The 19,506-nt window shown below is 45.0% G+C and overlaps 1 protein-coding gene across 1 annotated transcript; it reads right to left on the bottom strand.

Moving 5' to 3' along the window:
* Positions 1–842: 842 nt before the first annotated feature.
* On the bottom strand, positions 843–9,878 carry LOC137438769 (reticulocalbin-1). The gene is made up of 7 exons (XM_068134106.2): positions 9,784–9,878; positions 9,153–9,441; positions 5,875–6,065; positions 3,337–3,512; positions 3,183–3,243; positions 1,352–1,548; positions 843–1,263 (listed from the first exon to the last, which is right to left on the bottom strand). The coding sequence occupies exons 2-7, from the start codon at positions 9,410–9,412 to the stop codon at positions 1,156–1,158; spliced, it is 993 nt and encodes a 330-aa protein (XP_067990207.2). The 5' UTR covers positions 9,413–9,441; positions 9,784–9,878; the 3' UTR covers positions 843–1,155.
* Between the last annotated feature and the right edge of the window lie 9,628 nt (positions 9,879–19,506).

The following is a 19,506-nucleotide window of genomic DNA, read 5'->3' as shown; positions in this document are numbered from 1 at the left end:
CACTGATTGGGAGAGAAAGAGAGCTGACGTCAGAGGACGTCTGATAAAAGTAAGCGGAGACGGACATTTTCTCTCTTCTTCCTTCGTCTCTCTTCGCCTTTGCCTTCGCCTCTGCCTGTCTTCGCCTCTGCTTTTCTCTTCCATTATTTGCCTTTCGTTCCCGTTTGGAGTTCCGCTTGGTGGACGTTGGAAAGACGGTGGGGCGCCGACCGTCATCCTCGCCTGGTGCCTGCGTGCGGGTGCTGTGCTGTGAGGCATGGGACGGACAGTGCTGGAGGCCGGTGTTCGCGCCAGCAAATGGGGCCGAGTGGTTCACGCCGACCAGAGCCGCGTTGGACGGAGCCTGAACGGACCGACCCGACATACAGCCTGAGATAAGCCCAACACAAACGCGCACACGTTTTTTATTTCTCCTTTCATTGTTCTGTATGTGAAGTGAGGTGTGCGGGATCCTGATTTAGGAATGCCATTTAGCTTTACCGTCGCGTTCCTTGTCCTGATATTTATTAAATAAATCCTTTCATTATTTTCCCCTGTACATTTCACATTCGTTTTCGGTTTGGATTATTTCCCACAGGTTGAAGACGCGCGCAGACTGCCAGGTAAATCTCGCCGCTTCTTCCTCTTCCCTCCTTCCTCCTGCGCGTGTATAGCAAATCTGCCATTGACCCGGACGCCTCGTTAAGCTCGATTCCATCCGTGGACGTTGTCTTTACAGAGCCGTCCACACGACAATATGAATCATCCTCATACATCCTTAAAAGCATTTTGCTTTGAACACTTCTAATTTGAAATGTAATTCCTTACATTTTCTCAAGTACACACCTGAAATGGGACAAAAGTATGGACAACATTTTTATTTCAAAAGGATGTGGGGTGACCCATTGTTGAGGTTTAGTGGTTTTGGATGTGTTGAAGCTTGGAGTGCATGTGGTTACCTTTAGTGTTGCATGTTACTTGGTTTAAAATCCCAAGCAGATTGGTTACCAAGCAACATGAAGCTAAAACAGGATGGGATGGTGGATTAAATCGGACAAACCCATCAAGTGCTCTGGATATTAGGAAGGAGAGGTAGTATGGAAAATTGTTCATTGAAATTTAGAGACCTTAAAGTTTTACTGGGATCTCTTTGGGAGGAAAGGATAATATACAAGGTTAAAGTTCATCATGTTTTTCTGTCAGGTCATGGCCGTAGTTTGTTGCCTGGCTGCCCACAAACACGTTCCAACTTTCCAGTATCTCCGGCTTGGTTAACTTTTCATCCTGGGAAGACACGAGGACGATGTTGATGCAAGACTCATGTCACGGAAAACCGACAGGGTTCACTAAATTGCCAGGGAAGGCCGCAAACCTTATCTTGGTCGGTCTCTCGAATTAGATGGGTCGCCTCGGCCAATGCGAAGTCGTAGTCGGGAGGTGGCAGTACCCAATAGCGGAGCTCGTCCAGGCTCAGCTTTCCATCTTTGTCCACGTCTCGATCTTCTCTGAATATCGCTCGTTCACGCTTCTCGGCAGCGAGATCCAGTCCGGAAGACCCACGGAGATCACCTGAACCAGCCGGGTCACCGGGCGAACAGATAGTCACTTCAGCAATTGCACATCTAGGTACTTTTTAATCCTTTAATTCTTATTGCATATAAATATTAACTACAAGTGTGCCTGTTTGTAAATATAAATGAGTGGATGATACTCAAATGATGATGTTTGATTGGATTCACGATCAGAGGCCAAAAGGGCTAGTGTTTGCAATACATGGATTTTTATGGAATGATGACGTGGTGTACAATCAGCAGAGGCTTATAGGTCTGATGTTTTAGGCCCATCAAAAAAAACCAAGATGGTGGCCATATTATTTTGTCTGAGTGCCATAGTGGATGGAGTCGAGCGACAAATGTGGGTGGTGTTCAGCACTTGTCCGACCGATAGGTGCACATTTTTAAAATCTACCCCCAACAAGAGCAACACCAGCAATGCGGAGCTCTTAGTCGCAGGTAAAAAATGATTAGGAGTGACAAGATACATTATCTCAAGCATACCGTCCCCCCAACAACCTCCCACCCCCATTTTCACCATCTTAATATTTTGGTGAATTGTCAGGAAATGTATGGACAAAGGTCTAATAGATTGAGTAGCTTTTAGATTGACAAGCAAGCCCAGTCTTGTCTATTCAATAGTTACTCAATCTAAGGTCTATGTCCATTGCTCAATGAAGTGCTGCTCTCTCCTTTGGGCTGGCACTTCAGCATCACATTTGTCTCCTGGATTCTGTGGGATCTGAAGCTCTCAAAATAATTTGAATCTTCCATCACAAGGCCGAAGGATAAGGTCTTGCTCTCAGCGCAGTCTGCTCGGTGGTCTCTTTCCTTTGGTCTATTGATCAACATTTCTCCCTTCCCTCTGTGTCCTCCGACCCGCACTATCTACTCCAGTATGTACACATTCTTCCAATAACCACCTATTGGTTAAACTTCAAAATTCCACGCTGATGACGCACCTCCACTCTTATTCTTCAATTTTCCCATCTATGGAACCACCTTCCTGAGGTTATTCCGTCTCTCTTCCCTCCAGGAGTTCAAACAATTAGTGCACCACCATGTCTTGTCATCCCCAATTCCATCCCATTATCCTTATTACACCCATTGATCTTTCCTTACTCACCATTTCTTTTCTGATTTCAATAATCTCTCACCTCCTCCCTTTCCTCTTATCCTGTTCTTTACTTTGATGTATGTCCCACTGTCAGATGTACCTTGTTCTTCCATGAGCCTTGCTCCTGTAAAGAAGAGGAAAAAAACTCCTCTAATCCTGGTGTTTGCATGTTGGGTGAGGAATTGAAGTGTGCCGTCCATCGGAAAGACGTTACGACCGAGGACCAGTCTGTCAGCACTAGTTATTGGTGCACGTTAAAAGGGGTAGGTGAGTTATCGCTGGCATCCTGAATAAATTCCGAATTCCTTACTGACTGCTGGGAAGGCAAAGGCAAACCACCTGGCATATCCTTTGCCTATTTGGTAATCCTCCACTTCTTGTACTCACAAACGTGCACTGGCCTAAAAAAACCCTACCTGTGCACAGGTAACTTCAAACAGTAGCCTTTTAAAAATGCTTCCATGGTCTGATTGAAGAGATTGATTAATTTTTAAATCTTTCATTGAGTACAAGCAAGGAAAAGGTTTTCTTACTTATGTATTCTTCTTCTTCCACGAATCCATCCTTGTTTTTATCCAAGTCTTCTATAGTTTCCTGGAACACAAAAAAGCTTAGCAGGAGGGACTTGTGATATGTGGGGGAATATCTGCACACAATTGGAAGCATTTTTTAAAAGACTTTTGTTACCTCCAGCGTAACTTCACCCATGTGATGAAAGTCGTCAGGATAGACGAAAGCTGTGAATTCAGCAGCTGTGATTATTCCATCTCCATCGGTGTCTGCAGCTTTGAACCTCCGCCCTTCCCTGGCTAACCGCCGCCCCATCACTGATGTGGGACTCGGTGTGGAATCCGGGGAGTTTACTGGAGGAAAGGGAATAATAATAAGAATCCTGTTTTGCTGTTTTGTCTCCATCAATCTTTGAGGGTACAATTTCCACTTCATCTGAAGCTTTATTATTCTGGCTTGAAGAGCTCTGTGTGTTCATTTATTTGAAGAGATCTACATCCTATCACTTTACTTCACCTGAAGCTAATTTGTCTGACATGAAGGGGCACTTACCTTTCTGAGTTGTCTCGATGGGCTTCGATTCTTGATGGGACTAAACCTCTCGGATTGGTGTTACACCATAGTTTACACCAGAGTGTCCCGTCTGCCAGCATTAGTTGACGGACATTTAGGATCCCAAGGTGCTGTTTACGAAGAGGTCGGCGAGCCTCCTGCAAATCACAAATTCCTGCTTGGACTGTGGGGAAGAAGTGGTCTGGTCTTGGGATACCTCTAGATACCTGGTTGCTATCTTAGAGTGTGGGAGTATCCCATCCACTATGAACAGGTGTTTGCACGTCATGTATGAACGGCCATCTTCGGCTACGAAGAGCAACCATAACACCATATGAATGTCACGCAGTCACATTAGATGCCACATCTAAGTAATAATAATAATAATAATAATAATAATAATGCATTTATTTTATATAGCGCTTTTCAGGAAGCCCAAAGACGCTTTGACAGAGTGCAAAACATAATGCATAGCAAAACATAAAAACAATTGCAAAAAAGAAGAATCAATAGGGAAATATTCAAAGCACAAAGGAGGGAGAAGGAGAGGAGATAGTCAGGGGTTAGATGCTGTGGGTTAAATGTTGAATGCAGTGTTGAACAGGTGGGTCTTGAGTGATGTTTTGAATGTGGAGAGTGAGGAGGAGTCTCTGATGGTGTGAGGTAGCGAGTTCCAGAGAGTGGGAGCAGCGATGGAGAAGGCCCTGTCCCCCCAGGATCTGAATTTGGTCCGGATGGGGGGGGGGGGGGGGGGTCAGGAGGTTGGTACCAGCAGAGCGGAGGTTGCGGGTGGGAGTGTGTCTGGAGAGGAGGTCAGCCAGGTAGGATGGGGCCAGGTTATGGAGGGCTTTGTAGGTCAAGAGGAGGATTTTGTACTGGATTCTCTGGGAGATGGGGAGCCAGTGAAGCTTGTAAAGGACGGGGGTGATGTGGTCACGGGTCCGGGAATGGGTGAGTAGACGGGCAGCGGAGTTCTGAATGTATTGGAGTTTATTGGTGATTGTTGAGGGTGAACCATAAAGGAGGCTATTGCAGTAGTCCAGACGGGAAGTGATGAAGGCGTGGATGAGGGTTTCTGCAGCCACGGAGGAGAGGGATGGACGGAGACGGGCGATGTTTTTCAGGTGAAAGAAGGCTGTCTTTGTGATCTGTTTAGTGTATTTGTCGAAGGAGAGGGTTTGGTCAAAGATGATGCCAAGATTTCCGGATGTGAGGGGAGGTGGATACTGGGATGCCGTCGATGTTGAGGGCAAAGTTATGGGTGGATTTTATGAGCGTTTTTGGGCCAATGATGATTATTTCAGATTTATCACAGTTAAGTTTGAGGAAGTTGATTTGAAGCCAGGATTTTATTTCAGTGATGCAGTTTGTCAGGATAGAGTGGGTGGCGGTGGAGACGGACTTGGTGGAGATGAAAAGCTGGATGTCATCGGCGAAGCAGTGGAATTGGAGACCATGACGGCGGATTAAGTGACCGAGGGGGGACAGGTAAAGGATGAAGAGGAGGGGGCCAATAACTGAACCTTGGGGGAGGGGAGCAGTGGGGGATTTGCAGTTATTGATGGAGATGAACTGGCGTCTGTCAGAGAGCTATGATTTAATCCAAGAGAGGGCAGTGCCGGTAATGTTAAAGGTGGTTTCAAGTCGGGTGAGGAGGATGGTGTGATCGATGGTGTAAAAGGCGGCGCTGAGGTCGAGGAGGATGAGAATGTTGAGGTTGCCAGCGTCGGAGGAGAGGAGAAGGTCGTTGGTGATTTTGAGGAGAGCAGTTTCAGTACTGTGGTTGGAGCAGAATCCGGATTGGAATGTTTCATACAGGTTATTGGCAGAGAGGTGATGTTTGAGTGGAGTGGCTACAGTGCGTTCCAAAACTTTCGACAGAAAGGGTAGGTTGGAGATGGGTCTGAAGTTGTTTAGGGTGTCAGGGTTTAGACCAGGTTTTTTCAGAATGGGGGTAACGGCAGCAATTTTGAGGGATGGTGGGACGATGCCTGTAGACAGGGAGGAGTTTATTGTTGCAATGATAAGTGGAGAGAGAGCAGGAAGTACACAATCATTAACGAAAGGCAGAACCGGTGTTATCCACAAATTTGTGCGTTATCCACAAATGAGATCCTCATTTAAAAGTCCCTTGCTCGGCCTAGGTAACTGGTGCTCGCTCACCAACCAGCCCTTGCGTAGAATGCACGTAGTCGGCCCACGTGATTCCCCCGTTTCCTTTCTGATCGTAGTCCTTGAAGCGCCTTCGTGCCTCGTTCGTCGTGTGCCTGCGGCGTGTGTGGGAGATCCAAGTGGACAACTCGGCCTTGGTCACCTGTCCATCACTGTCGCCGTCTATCTTGTCCACAATGCGACTGTGACAGGAAGAAAATCACATCAAAAGGTTTATAAACTGCAGAAAGTTCCTGTTAAAGTTACATTTTCATTCATTCTTTACAGAATACCGGACTTTAAAAATGATGTAATCTGCCCCAGAATGCTTGGCGTGCAAGCTCAGAAACCCCTGGAGACAGCACGGCCAGTGGGGCATGTTAACGTATATTGTGCCTCTGAGATATGGATTGTTACCTAAAATGGCTCAAAACGTCTTTTAAAAAAGTTGAAAATATTCGGAAAAGTATCTTGGAGAAAGGGCTGTGCCCGTACGCAACGACAGAGTTGGAGAACGTTCTCAGCTCGCCAACAGGGCTGAGATCTTACAGCTGCTCGTACTGTAAAAACTCCCACCAATGTGGGTTTGTGCCAGATCCGAAGTATCTGCTGAACACACGCGGTCCACAAGCAACCCCCTCCGAGTGAAACTGCCTAAATCGAGAAACTGCTCACCTTCACTCATTTATTCCTCTCTTTTCCCACCTGTGGATCCACCTTCCACACTCTCTTCGATCCAATTCTTCCCTCCGGGTCTTCAAGACAGCTGTTCACCGTTATCGTTTCCACCTCCACCCTTTCTAAAAAATTGCTTCTGTATCCAACTTGTCCACCCCTTGCGTTCTCTCCTACCCCTCATCGTTACCTGCATCCCTTGCTTGTCTGTCTCCGTCTACCTGCTCCCTCTTTCCTGCTGTTAGTGTTTCCACTTTCTCCTGCAGTTTCACTTTATGTTGTGTCCTGGTGTGTTATGTGTCCCCCTAGACCATGGGTTCCCAATCAGTGGGCCATGGCCCATGGCACGTTTTCCAGGTGGGCCACAGAGACTGCCCAATATTTGCCCAAATAATATAATCTTTTCACGCACAAGGCCTAAAACAAGAATTCAATTCTGTGTGTGTTGGTGGTGGCCAGTGGTAGCCACCCACTATTCCCTGCAAATGTTTTTAGTCTTGTTTTTTTAATACTTTTCCTTTCGCCTCGCATACCTTGTGGATATTTTTGATCAACTGAACAGACTGAATCTAAAGCTGCAAAGAAAGGGAACACCTATCATTCAGTTCATTGACACTCAGTGCATTTATACAGAAGCTTGAAAACTGGAAACGAAAGGTTGAGGAAGGTAACTTTACCACGTTCGAATCTCTTTCAGAAGTCACTAATAATGAGCCGTTGGATCCTGGCGTTGCAAAGGATGTTGTGACACACCTCAGCTGTCTCCGAGAAGAATTTCTGCAGTACTTTCCAGAAATTGGGAGAGAAGGACTGGCGCTCATGAGGAATCCTTTTCTTGTTAAAGTCAGTGACGTCCATGATGACTTGCAACATGAACTGATTGAATTTCAAAATGATTCTGGATGCAGAGATGTATTTGAAGCTTCCTCGATCTCTGAGTTTTGGCCAAAAACGATGGGAAGCTACCCCAACATTGTAAAGGAATGCCTTCAGAAACCCCTGCCCTTTGCAACAACTTATCTTTGTGAATCAGGCTTCTCAACGTTGGTGCAGCTGAAGACAAAGGCTCGGAACCACCTTGAATGAGAGGCAGATCTTAGATGTGCGCTTTCAACAACAACAACAACAGGCATTTTAAGGCCATTTTCCCTGCTAGAGCGGGGGTTAGCCTTGCGGTCCCCATGACAATCTTCTCCATTTTGCCCTATTTTCTGCATCTCCCCTTGTTATAACCCCCTTGCCCGCATTTCTTCTTCCACCATCTTTAGCCAAGTCTTTCTCGGTCTTCCCCGTCCTCTACTTCCTTCTACATTCATTTCCATCACTCTTCTCAACCAGTCACTTTCATCCTTCCTCAACACATGACCAAACCATCTCAACCTGTTCCTCTTCACAGCATCAATCACAGGCTCTATTCCCATCATCTTTCGCAATTCATGATTTGTCTTCCTCTCTCTCAACGATACTCCACACATCCACCGAACCATTCGCATTTCCACCCTTTCCAGCCTTCGTTGCTGCTCTACGTTCATTACCCATGTGTCGCTCCCATAAATCATAACACTTCTCACACATGCAGCATACACCTTTCCCTTCAGCTTCAACGACACTCCCCTCCTCATCAGCACGCAACTCAGTTCCCAAAACTTCTTCCATGCACATCTCTCGAGCAACCTTTGCCGAGTCTGATCCACCTTCTCCATTCAGCATGTCTCCGAGGTAGCAAAATGTTTTCACACCTTCCAGCTTCACGCCGTCTCCAAGATCCAACTCAACATTTCCTCCATCTGCAGCTCCCTCGGTGCACACCTTACACTTTAATGTAGCTGCCACACTGGTTAATGAGAACCTAGGATTTGGAAACTGGTGCAGAAAATTCAGGAGAACATCTCTCGTTAAAGTAGCTTTAGGTTAAACCGGTTTTGAGTTTTTTTTCAATTAGCAGATACTGCAATGTTTTGTGTTACAACCCACAAGCAAAGCACCCTGGAGATGAGTTTTCAACTATTATTTATTTTCCTGGTTATTATTGCAATGTGTTAATAGAGTTTCATTTCTTAATTTAAAATAAATATTTGTTTTTTTTATGGAAAAGCCTTGAAGTCTGAAGTGTTCATTTGCCTTTTCAATTGATTTTCTTGATGTTCTGTTCTAAAAATTTCTCGCAAGACCCTTTGTCACAAATAAATTTGTTTTACTTCACTCGCATCAATTCATTTCACAAATAAATTGTTCAAATGAGAAATATTGTTCCATTAAATACTCTAAAAGTCTAAATTGAATTAAGTTGTGGTTCTTATTGACATTTATTTGGTTTCAGAAGATTGCTATGATCCCCACTGGGCCATGACATGTCAGGTCAAAAGCCAGTTGGGCGAAATAGCGAAAAAAGTTGGGAAGCACTGCCCTAGACCTAGACCGAGGTGGAAGGTGTCCTGGCGAGCAGAACAGTCACTGTAAACGCTCACTCGCACTGCGCATGCGCGAACAGCCTCATTAGCATTCTTACGTCATTTTGATAATCACTTATTTAAGCATCTACAAATAACCTTTAGTTACGGTTATTGCACTCGCAGTCCTCGCACCCATTCCCGTCCCTCATCCGACGGTCTCACCCTAAACGGGTCTTGCTCTCTTCCGTCGTCAGCTCATCGAACCTCTTGGCCTCCTCCGGGCCAAGGAACGCATCGTGATCGAATCCGAACTCCTCTCCATCAATCCCGTGACTGTGTTCGTGGGGCTTGGTCCCCCGCCCAGGTGCGTCGTCCCCTCCTGCATTTCCCTTCCTCTGCCCACCTTCGGCTGCCCGAGCCGTGGTTGTGTCCGCGACCGACAGCAGGACGTAAAGGACGAACCACGTGATGATCGGTGCCATGGCAACGGACCGTTTACAAGTTACCGTTGCTGGAAAGAAATGAAAAAAAAAGGCAAAAAAGTAGGGAGGGTGGGGTAGGGGTAGGGAGGGTGGGGTAGGGGGTTCATTTTGATTTGAATCCACGAGCTGGGCTTGGAATGCGACACCAAACTGCATCCTGGAGATATTTTCTTAAAATAAAGGCTCAAAAAGAAAATTTAATTAACCCAAAGTTTTATTATTCCATCGAATGAAGTCAAAAGCCGTTTTCATCAATCATCGACATCAAAGAAAAACACCGGACAGACGCAAAGAGAATGAGACACAAACAATAATCCCTCGACGAGAACACCAAAACTTCCTTCGTCAATATCGTAAAATCATAATCTTACCGAGATTTAAAATCCGGTGATCGTTCAGTGGAAGAGCGTAAAGTTCAAAGCGGCGTGAAACTTTCAGCCAATCAACGCGCAGAAGCCTCAGTCGAGGGCGGTGACGGACTGGAAAGTAAAGCGCTCTGATTGGTCATTTCGAGCGGGATACGCTCATTGGCGCGCGCTCATTGGCCAGAAATTGCCACGTTGCTCTGCAAACGTTAACACATTTAGGAGGAGCTCGCGCATTGCGGGAATTGCTCACCGCCTGAATATTTGGGAGTTAATGCATGGAAAGGTAGTGGCAGCGGAAACAGCAGCTAAGTTTAAATTGGAATTGGAGATAGAGGGGTATAGGGATGTTGGCAGAGCTTTTCGATAGCTTGAGCATGGATGTTGGCAGAGCTTTTAGATAGCTTGAGCATGGATGTTGGCAGAGCTTTTAGATAGCTTGAGCATGGATGTTGGCAGAGCTTTTAGATAGCTTGAGCATGGATGTTGGCAGAGCTTTTAGATAGCTTGAGCATGCATGTTGGCAGAGCTTTTAGATAGCTTGAACATGGATGTTGGCAGACCTTTTAGATAGCTTGAACATGGATGTTGGCAGAGCTTTTAGATAGCTTGAGCATGCATGTTGGCAGAGCTTTTAGATAGCTTGAACATGGATGTTGGCAGAGCTTTTAGATAGCTTGAGCATGGATGTTGGCAGAGCTTTTAGATAGCTTGAGCATGGATGTTGGCAGAGCTTTTAGATAGCTTGAGCATGCATGTTGGCAGAGCTTTTAGATAGCTTGAGCATGGATGTTGGCAGAGCTTTTAGATAGCTTGAGCATGGATGTTGGCAGAGCTTTTAGATAGCTTGAGCATGGATGTTGGCAGAGCTTTTAGATAGCTTGAGCATGCATGTTGGCAGAGCTTTTAGATAGCTTGAGCATGCATGTTGGCAGAGCTTTTAGATAGCTTGAGCATGCATGTTGGCAGAGCTTTTAGATAGCTTGAACATGGATGTTGGCAGAGCTTTTAGATAGCTTGAGCATGCATGTTGGCAGAGCTTTTCGATAGCTTGAGCATGGATGTTGGCAGAGCTTTTCGATAGCTTGAGCATGGATGTTGGCAGAGCTTTTAGATAGCTTGAGCATGCATGTTGGCAGAGCTTTTAGATAGCTTGAGCATGGATGTTGGCAGAGCTTTTAGACAGCATGAGCATGCATGTTGGCAGAGCTTTTAGATAGCTTGAGCATGGATGTTGGCAGAGCTTTTAGACAGCATGAGCATGCATGTTGGCAGAGCTTTTAGATAGCTTGAGCATGGATGTTGGCAGAGCTTTTAGATAGCTTGAGCATGGATGTTGGCAGAGCTTTTAGATAGCTTGAGCATGCATGTTGGCAGAGCTTTTAGATAGCTTGAGCATGGATGTTGGCAGAGCTTTTAGATAGCTTGAGCATGGATGTTGGCAGAGCTTTTAGATAGCTTGAGCATGGATGTTGGCAGAGCTTTTAGATAGCTTGAACATGGATGTTGGCAGAGCTTTTAGATAGCTTGAGCATGGATGTTGGCAGAGCTTTTAGATAGCTTGAGCATGCATGTTGGCAGAGCTTTTAGATAGCTTGAGCATGCATGTTGGCAGAGCTTTTAGATAGCTTGAGCATGGATGTTGGCAGAGCTTTTAGATAGCTTGAGCATGCATGTTGGCAGAGCTTTTAGATAGCTTGAACATGGATGTTGGCAGAGCTTTTAGATAGCTTGAGCATGCATGTTGGCAGAGCTTTTAGATAGCTTGAGCATGCATGTTGGCAGAGCTTTTAGATAGCTTGAGCATGCATGTTGGCAGAGCTTTTAGATAGCTTGAACATGGATGTTGGCAGAGCTTTTAGATAGCTTGAGCATGGATGTTGGCAGCGCTTTTAGATAGCATGAGCATGCATGTTGGCAGAGCTTTTAGATAGCTTGAGCATGCATGTTGGCAGAGCTTTTAGATAGCATGAGCATGCATGTTGGCAGAGCTTTTAGATAGCTTGAACATGGATGTTGGCAGAGCTTTTAGATAGCTTGAGCATGCATGTTGGCAGAGCTTTTAGATAGCTTGAACATGGATGTTGGCAGAGCTTTTAGATAGCATGAGCATGCATGTTGGCAGAGCGTTTAGATAGCTTGAACATGGATGTTGGCAGAGCTTTTAGATAGCTTGAGCATGCATGTTGGCAGAGCTTTTAGATAGCTTGAGCATGCATGTTGGCAGAGCTTTTAGATAGCTTGAACATGGATGTTGGCAGAGCTTTTAGATAGCTTGAGCATGGATGTTGGCAGAGCTTTTAGATAGCTTGAGCATGGATGTTGGCAGAGCTTTTAGACAGCATGAGCATGCATGTTGGCAGAGCTTTTAGATAGCTTGAGCATGCATGTTGGCAGAGCTTTTAGATAGCTTGAGCATGGATGTTGGCAGAGCTTTTAGATAGCTTGAACATGGATGTTGGCAGAGCTTTTAGATAGCTTGAGCATGGATGTTGGCAGAGCTTTTAGATAGCTTGAGCATGGATGTTGGCAGAGCTTTTAGATAGCTTGAACATGGATGTTGGCAGAGCTTTTCGATAGCTTGAGCATGGATGTTGGCAGAGCTTTTAGATAGCTTGAGCATGGATGTTGGCAGAGCTTTTAGATAGCTTGAGCATGGATGTTGGCAGAGCTTTTAGATAGCTTGAGCATGCATGTTGGCAGAGCTTTTAGATAGCTTGAGCATGGATGTTGGCAGAGCTTTTAGATAGCTTGAGCATGGATGTTGGCAGAGCTTTTAGATAGCTTGAGCATGGATGTTGGCATAGCTTTTAGATAGCTTGAGCATGCATGTTGGCAGAGCTTTTAGATAGCTTGAGCATGCATGTTGGCAGAGCTTTTAGATAGCTTGAGCATGCATGTTGGCAGAGCTTTTAGATAGCTTGAACATGGATGTTGGCAGAGCTTTTAGATAGCTTGAGCATGCATGTTGGCAGAGCTTTTCGATAGCTTGAGCATGGATGTTGGCAGAGCTTTTCGATAGCTTGAGCATGGATGTTGGCAGAGCTTTTAGATAGCTTGAGCATGCATGTTGGCAGAGCTTTTAGATAGCTTGAGCATGGATGTTGGCAGAGCTTTTAGACAGCATGAGCATGCATGTTGGCAGAGCTTTTAGATAGCTTGAGCATGGATGTTGGCAGAGCTTTTAGACAGCATGAGCATGCATGTTGGCAGAGCTTTTAGATAGCTTGAGCATGGATGTTGGCAGAGCTTTTAGATAGCTTGAGCATGGATGTTGGCAGAGCTTTTAGATAGCTTGAGCATGCATGTTGGCAGAGCTTTTAGATAGCTTGAGCATGGATGTTGGCAGAGCTTTTAGATAGCTTGAGCATGGATGTTGGCAGAGCTTTTAGATAGCTTGAGCATGGATGTTGGCAGAGCTTTTAGATAGCTTGAACATGGATGTTGGCAGAGCTTTTAGATAGCTTGAGCATGGATGTTGGCAGAGCTTTTAGATAGCTTGAGCATGCATGTTGGCAGAGCTTTTAGATAGCTTGAGCATGCATGTTGGCAGAGCTTTTAGATAGCTTGAGCATGGATGTTGGCAGAGCTTTTAGATAGCTTGAGCATGCATGTTGGCAGAGCTTTTAGATAGCTTGAACATGGATGTTGGCAGAGCTTTTAGATAGCTTGAGCATGCATGTTGGCAGAGCTTTTAGATAGCTTGAGCATGCATGTTGGCAGAGCTTTTAGATAGCTTGAGCATGCATGTTGGCAGAGCTTTTAGATAGCTTGAACATGGATGTTGGCAGAGCTTTTAGATAGCTTGAGCATGGATGTTGGCAGCGCTTTTAGATAGCATGAGCATGCATGTTGGCAGAGCTTTTAGATAGCTTGAGCATGCATGTTGGCAGAGCTTTTAGATAGCATGAGCATGCATGTTGGCAGAGCTTTTAGATAGCTTGAACATGGATGTTGGCAGAGCTTTTAGATAGCTTGAGCATGCATGTTGGCAGAGCTTTTAGATAGCTTGAACATGGATGTTGGCAGAGCTTTTAGATAGCATGAGCATGCATGTTGGCAGAGCGTTTAGATAGCTTGAACATGGATGTTGGCAGAGCTTTTAGATAGCTTGAGCATGCATGTTGGCAGAGCTTTTAGATAGCTTGAGCATGCATGTTGGCAGAGCTTTTAGATAGCTTGAACATGGATGTTGGCAGAGCTTTTAGATAGCTTGAGCATGGATGTTGGCAGAGCTTTTAGATAGCTTGAGCATGGATGTTGGCAGAGCTTTTAGACAGCATGAGCATGCATGTTGGCAGAGCTTTTAGATAGCTTGAGCATGCATGTTGGCAGAGCTTTTAGATAGCTTGAGCATGGATGTTGGCAGAGCTTTTAGATAGCTTGAACATGGATGTTGGCAGAGCTTTTAGATAGCTTGAGCATGGATGTTGGCAGAGCTTTTAGATAGCTTGAGCATGGATGTTGGCAGAGCTTTTAGATAGCTTGAACATGGATGTTGGCAGAGCTTTTAGATAGCTTGAGCATGGATGTTGGCAGAGCTTTTAGATAGCTTGAGCATGGATGTTGGCAGAGCTTTTAGATAGCTTGAGCATGCATGTTGGCAGAGCTTTTAGATAGCTTGAGCATGGATGTTGGCAGAGCTTTTAGATAGCTTGAGCATGGATGTTGGCAGAGCTTTTAGATAGCTTGAGCATGGATGTTGGCAGAGCTTTTAGATAGCTTGAGCATGCATGTTGGCAGAGCTTTTAGATAGCTTGAGCATGCATGTTGGCAGAGCTTTTAGATAGCTTGAGCATGCATGTTGGCAGAGCTTTTAGATAGCTTGAACATGGATGTTGGCAGAGCTTTTAGATAGCTTGAGCATGCATGTTGGCAGAGCTTTTCGATAGCTTGAGCATGGATGTTGGCAGAGCTTTTCGATAGCTTGAGCATGGATGTTGGCAGAGCTTTTAGATAGCTTGAGCATGCATGTTGGCAGAGCTTTTAGATAGCTTGAGCATGCATGTTGGCAGAGCTTTTAGATAGCTTGAGCATGGATGTTGGCAGAGCTTTTAGATAGCTTGAGCATGGATGTTGGCAGAGCTTTTAGACAGCATGAGCATGCATGTTGGCAGAGCTTTTAGATAGCTTGAGCATGCATGTTGGCAGAGCTTTTAGATAGCTTGAGCATGGATGTTGGCAGAGCTTTTAGATAGCTTGAACATGGATGTTGGCAGAGCTTTTAGATAGCTTGAGCATGGATGTTGGCAGAGCTTTTAGATAGCTTGAGCATGGATGTTGGCAGAGCTTTTAGATAGCTTGAACATGGATGTTGGCAGAGCTTTTAGATAGCTTGAGCATGGATGTTGGCAGAGCTTTTAGATAGCTTGAGCATGGATGTTGGCAGAGCTTTTAGATAGCTTGAGCATGCATGTTGGCAGAGCTTTTAGATAGCTTGAGCATGGATGTTGGCAGAGCTTTTAGATAGCTTGAGCATGGATGTTGGCAGAGCTTTTAGATAGCTTGAGCATGGATGTTGGCAGAGCTTTTAGATAGCTTGAGCATGCATGTTGGCAGAGCTTTTAGATAGCTTGAGCATGCATGTTGGCAGAGCTTTTAGATAGCTTGAGCATGCATGTTGGCAGAGCTTTTAGATGGCTTGAACATGGATGTTGGCAGAGCTTTTAGATAGCTTGAGCATGCATGTTGGCAGAGCTTTTCGATAGCTTGAGCATGGATGTTGGCAGAGCTTTTCGATAGCTTGAGCATGGATGTTGGCAGAGCTTTTAGATAGCTTGAGCATGCATGTTGGCAGAGCTTTTAGATAGCTTGAGCATGGATGTTGGCAGAGCTTTTAGACAGCATGAGCATGCATGTTGGCAGAGCTTTTAGATAGCTTGAGCATGGATGTTGGCAGAGCTTTTAGACAGCATGAGCATGCATGTTGGCAGAGCTTTTAGATAGCTTGAGCATGGATGTTGGCAGAGCTTTTAGATAGCTTGAGCATGGATGTTGGCAGAGCTTTTAGATAGCTTGAGCATGCATGTTGGCAGAGCTTTTAGATAGCTTGAGCATGGATGTTGGCAGAGCTTTTAGATAGCTTGAGCATGGATGTTGGCAGAGCTTTTAGATAGCTTGAGCATGGATGTTGGCAGAGCTTTTAGATAGCTTGAACATGGATGTTGGCAGAGCTTTTAGATAGCTTGAGCATGGATGTTGGCAGAGCTTTTAGATAGCTTGAGCATGCATGTTGGCAGAGCTTTTAGATAGCTTGAGCATGCATGTTGGCAGAGCTTTTAGATAGCTTGAGCATGGATGTTGGCAGAGCTTTTAGATAGCTTGAGCATGCATGTTGGCAGAGCTTTTAGATAGCTTGAACATGGATGTTGGCAGAGCTTTTAGATAGCTTGAGCATGCATGTTGGCAGAGCTTTTAGATAGCTTGAGCATGCATGTTGGCAGAGCTTTTAGATAGCTTGAGCATGCATGTTGGCAGAGCTTTTAGATAGCTTGAACATGGATGTTGGCAGAGCTTTTAGATAGCTTGAGCATGGATGTTGGCAGCGCTTTTAGATAGCATGAGCATGCATGTTGGCAGAGCTTTTAGATAGCTTGAGCATGCATGTTGGCAGAGCTTTTAGATAGCTTGAACATGGATGTTGGCAGAGCTTTTAGATAGCTTGAGCATGCATGTTGGCAGAGCTTTTAGATAGCTTGAACATGGATGTTGGCAGAGCTTTTAGATAGCATGAGCATGCATGTTGGCAGAGCGTTTAGATAGCTTGAACATGGATGTTGGCAGAGCTTTTAGATAGCTTGAGCATGCATGTTGGCAGAGCTTTTAGATAGCTTGAGCATGCATGTTGGCAGAGCTTTTAGATAGCTTGAACATGGATGTTGGCAGAGCTTTTAGATAGCTTGAGCATGGATGTTGGCAGCGCTTTTAGATAGCATGAGCATTGATGTTGGCAGAGCTTTTAGATAGCATGAGCATGCATGTTGGCAGAGCTTTTAGATAGCTTGAGCATGCATGTTGGCAGAGCTTTTAGATAGCATGAGCATGCATGTTGGCAGAGCTTTTAGATAGCTTGAACATGGATAATGGCAGAGCTTTTAGATAGCATAAGCATGCATGTTGGCAGAGCTTTTAGATAGCATGAGCATGCATGTTGGCAGAGCTTTTAGATAGCTTGAGCATGGATGTTGGCAGAGCTTTTAGATAGCTTGAACATGGATGTTGGCAGAGCTTTTAGATAGCTTGAGCATGGATGTTGGCAGCGCTTTTAGATAGCTTGAACATGGATGTTGGCAGAGCTTTTAGATAGCTTGAACATGGATGTTGGCAGAGCTTTTAGATAGCATGAGCATGGATGTTGGCAGAGCTTTTAGATAGCTTGAACATGGATGTTGGCAGAGCTTTTAGATAGCATGAGCATGCATGTTGGCAGAGCTTTTAGATAGCTTGAACATGGATGTTGGCAGAGCTTTTAGATAGCTTGAACATGGATGTTGGCAGAGCTTTTAGATAGCTTGAACATGGATGTTGGCAGAGCTTTTAGATAGCATGAGCATGCATGTTGGCAGAGCTTTTAGATAGCTTGAACATGGATGTTGGCAGAGCTTTTAGATAGCATGAGCATGCATGTTGGCAGAGCTTTTAGATAGCTTGAACATGGATGTTGGCAGAGCTTTTAGATAGCTTGAGCATGGATGTTGGCAGCGCTTTTAGATAGCATGAGCATTGATGTTGGCAGAGCTTTTAGATAGCATGAGCATGCATGTTGGCAGAGCTTTTAGATAGCTTGAGCATGGATGTTGGCAGAGCTTTTAGATAGCTTGAACATGGATAATGGCGGAGCTTTTAGATAGCATCAGCATGCATGTTGGCAGAGCTTTTAGATAGCTTGAGCATGCATGTTGGCAGACCTTTTAGATAGCTTGAGCATGGATGTTGGCAGAGCCTTCCGATAGCTTGAGCCTGGATGTTGGCAGAGCTTTTAGATAGCTTGAGCATGGATGTTGGCAGGGCTTTTAGATAGCTTGAGCCTGGATGTTGGCAGGGCTTTTAGATAGCTTGAGCATGGATGTTGGCAGAGCTTTTAGATAGCTTGAACATGGATGTTGGCAGGGCTTTTAGATGGCTTGAGCATGGATGTTGACAGAGCTTTTAGATAGCTTGAACATGGATGTTGACAGAGCTTTTAGATAGCTTGAGCATGGATGTTGGCAGGGCTTTTAGATGGCTTGAGCATGGACGTTGGCAGACCTTTTAGAGAGCTTGAGCATGGATGTTGGCAGAGCTTTTAGATAGCTTGAACATGGATAATGGCAGAGCTTTTAGACAGCATGAGCATGCATGTTGGCAGAGCTTTTAGATAGCTTGAGCATGGATGTTGGCAGGGCTTTTAGATGGCTTGAGCATGGATGTTGGCAGACCTTTTAGAGAGCTTGAGCATGGATGTTGGCAGAGCTTTTCGATAGCTTGAACATGGATAATGGCAGAGCTTTTAGACAGCATGAGCATGCATGTTGGCAGAGGTTTTAGATAGCTTGAGCATGCATGTTGGCAGACCTTTTAGATAGCTTGAGCATGGATGTTGGCAGAGCTTTTAGATAGCTTGAACATGGATGTTGGCAGAGCTTTTAGATAGCTTGAGCATGGATGTTGGCAGAGCTTTTAGATAGCTTGAGCATGGATGTTGGCAGAGCTTTTAGATAGCTTGAACATGGATGTTGGCAGAGCTTTTAGATAGCTTGAGCATGGATGTTGGCAGAGCTTTTAGATAGCTTGAGCATGGATGTTGGCAGAGCTTTTAGATAGCTTGAGCATGCATGTTGGCAGAGCTTTTAGATAGCTTGAGCATGGATGTTGGCAGAGCTTTTAGATAGCTTGAGCATGGATGTTGGCAGAGCTTTTAGATAGCTTGAGCATGCATGTTGGCAGAGCTTTTAGATAGCTTGAGCATGCATGTTGGCAGAGCTTTTAGATAGCTTGAGCATGCATGTTGGCAGAGCTTTTAGATAGCTTGAACATGGATGTTGGCAGAGCTTTTAGATAGCTTGAGCATGCATGTTGGCAGAGCTTTTCGATAGCTTGAGCATGGATGTTGGCAGAGCTTTTCGATAGCTTGAGCATGGATGTTGGCAGAGCTTTTAGATAGCTTGAGCATGCATGTTGGCAGAGCTTTTAGATAGCTTGAGCATGGATGTTGGCAGAGCTTTTAGATAGCTTGAGCATGGATGTTGGCAGAGCTTTTAGATAGCTTGAACATGGATGTTGGCAGAGCTTTTAGATAGCTTGAGCATGGATGTTGGCAGAGCTTTTAGATAGCTTGAGCATGGATGTTGGCAGAGCTTTTAGATAGCTTGAGCATGCATGTTGGCAGAGCTTTTAGATAGCTTGAGCATGGATGTTGGCAGAGCTTTTAGATAGCTTGAGCATGGATGTTGGCAGAGCTTTTAGATAGCTTGAGCATGGATGTTGGCAGAGCTTTTAGATAGCTTGAGCATGGATGTTGGCAGAGCTTTTAGATAGCTTGAGCATGCATGTTGGCAGAGCTTTTAGATAGCTTGAGCATGGATGTTGGCAGAGCTTTTAGATAGCTTGAGCATGGATGTTGGCAGAGCTTTTAGATAGCTTGAGCATGGATGTTGGCAGAGCTTTTAGATAGCTTGAGCATGCATGTTGGCAGAGCTTTTAGATAGCTTGAGCATGCATGTTGGCAGAGCTTTTAGATAGCTTGAGCAT

This window comes from Myxine glutinosa, chromosome 13 (genome assembly GCF_964187855.1).
Source record: "Myxine glutinosa chromosome 13, kmMyxGlut1.1, whole genome shotgun sequence".
Lineage (NCBI taxonomy): Eukaryota > Metazoa > Chordata > Myxini > Myxiniformes > Myxinidae > Myxine > Myxine glutinosa.
The sequence above is the reverse complement of the archived record's forward strand: the minus strand, read 5'-3'. Positions and strand labels throughout refer to the sequence as shown.

Bases quoted from the DNA above. Each gene is read 5' to 3' on its own strand.
- LOC137438769 (XM_068134106.2), bottom strand. From the start codon at position 9,412: ATGGCACCGATCATCACGTGGTTCGTCCTTTACGTCCTGCTGTCGGTC. The intron at 6,066-9,152 runs GTGAGACCGTCG...TTCCTGTCACAG, and splicing joins GAGAGCAAGACCCGTTTAGG to TCGCATTGTGGACAAGATAG. The intron at 1,264-1,351 runs GTTTGCGGCCTT...GTGTCTTCCCAG, and splicing joins GAGAGACCGACCAAGATAAG to GATGAAAAGTTAACCAAGCC.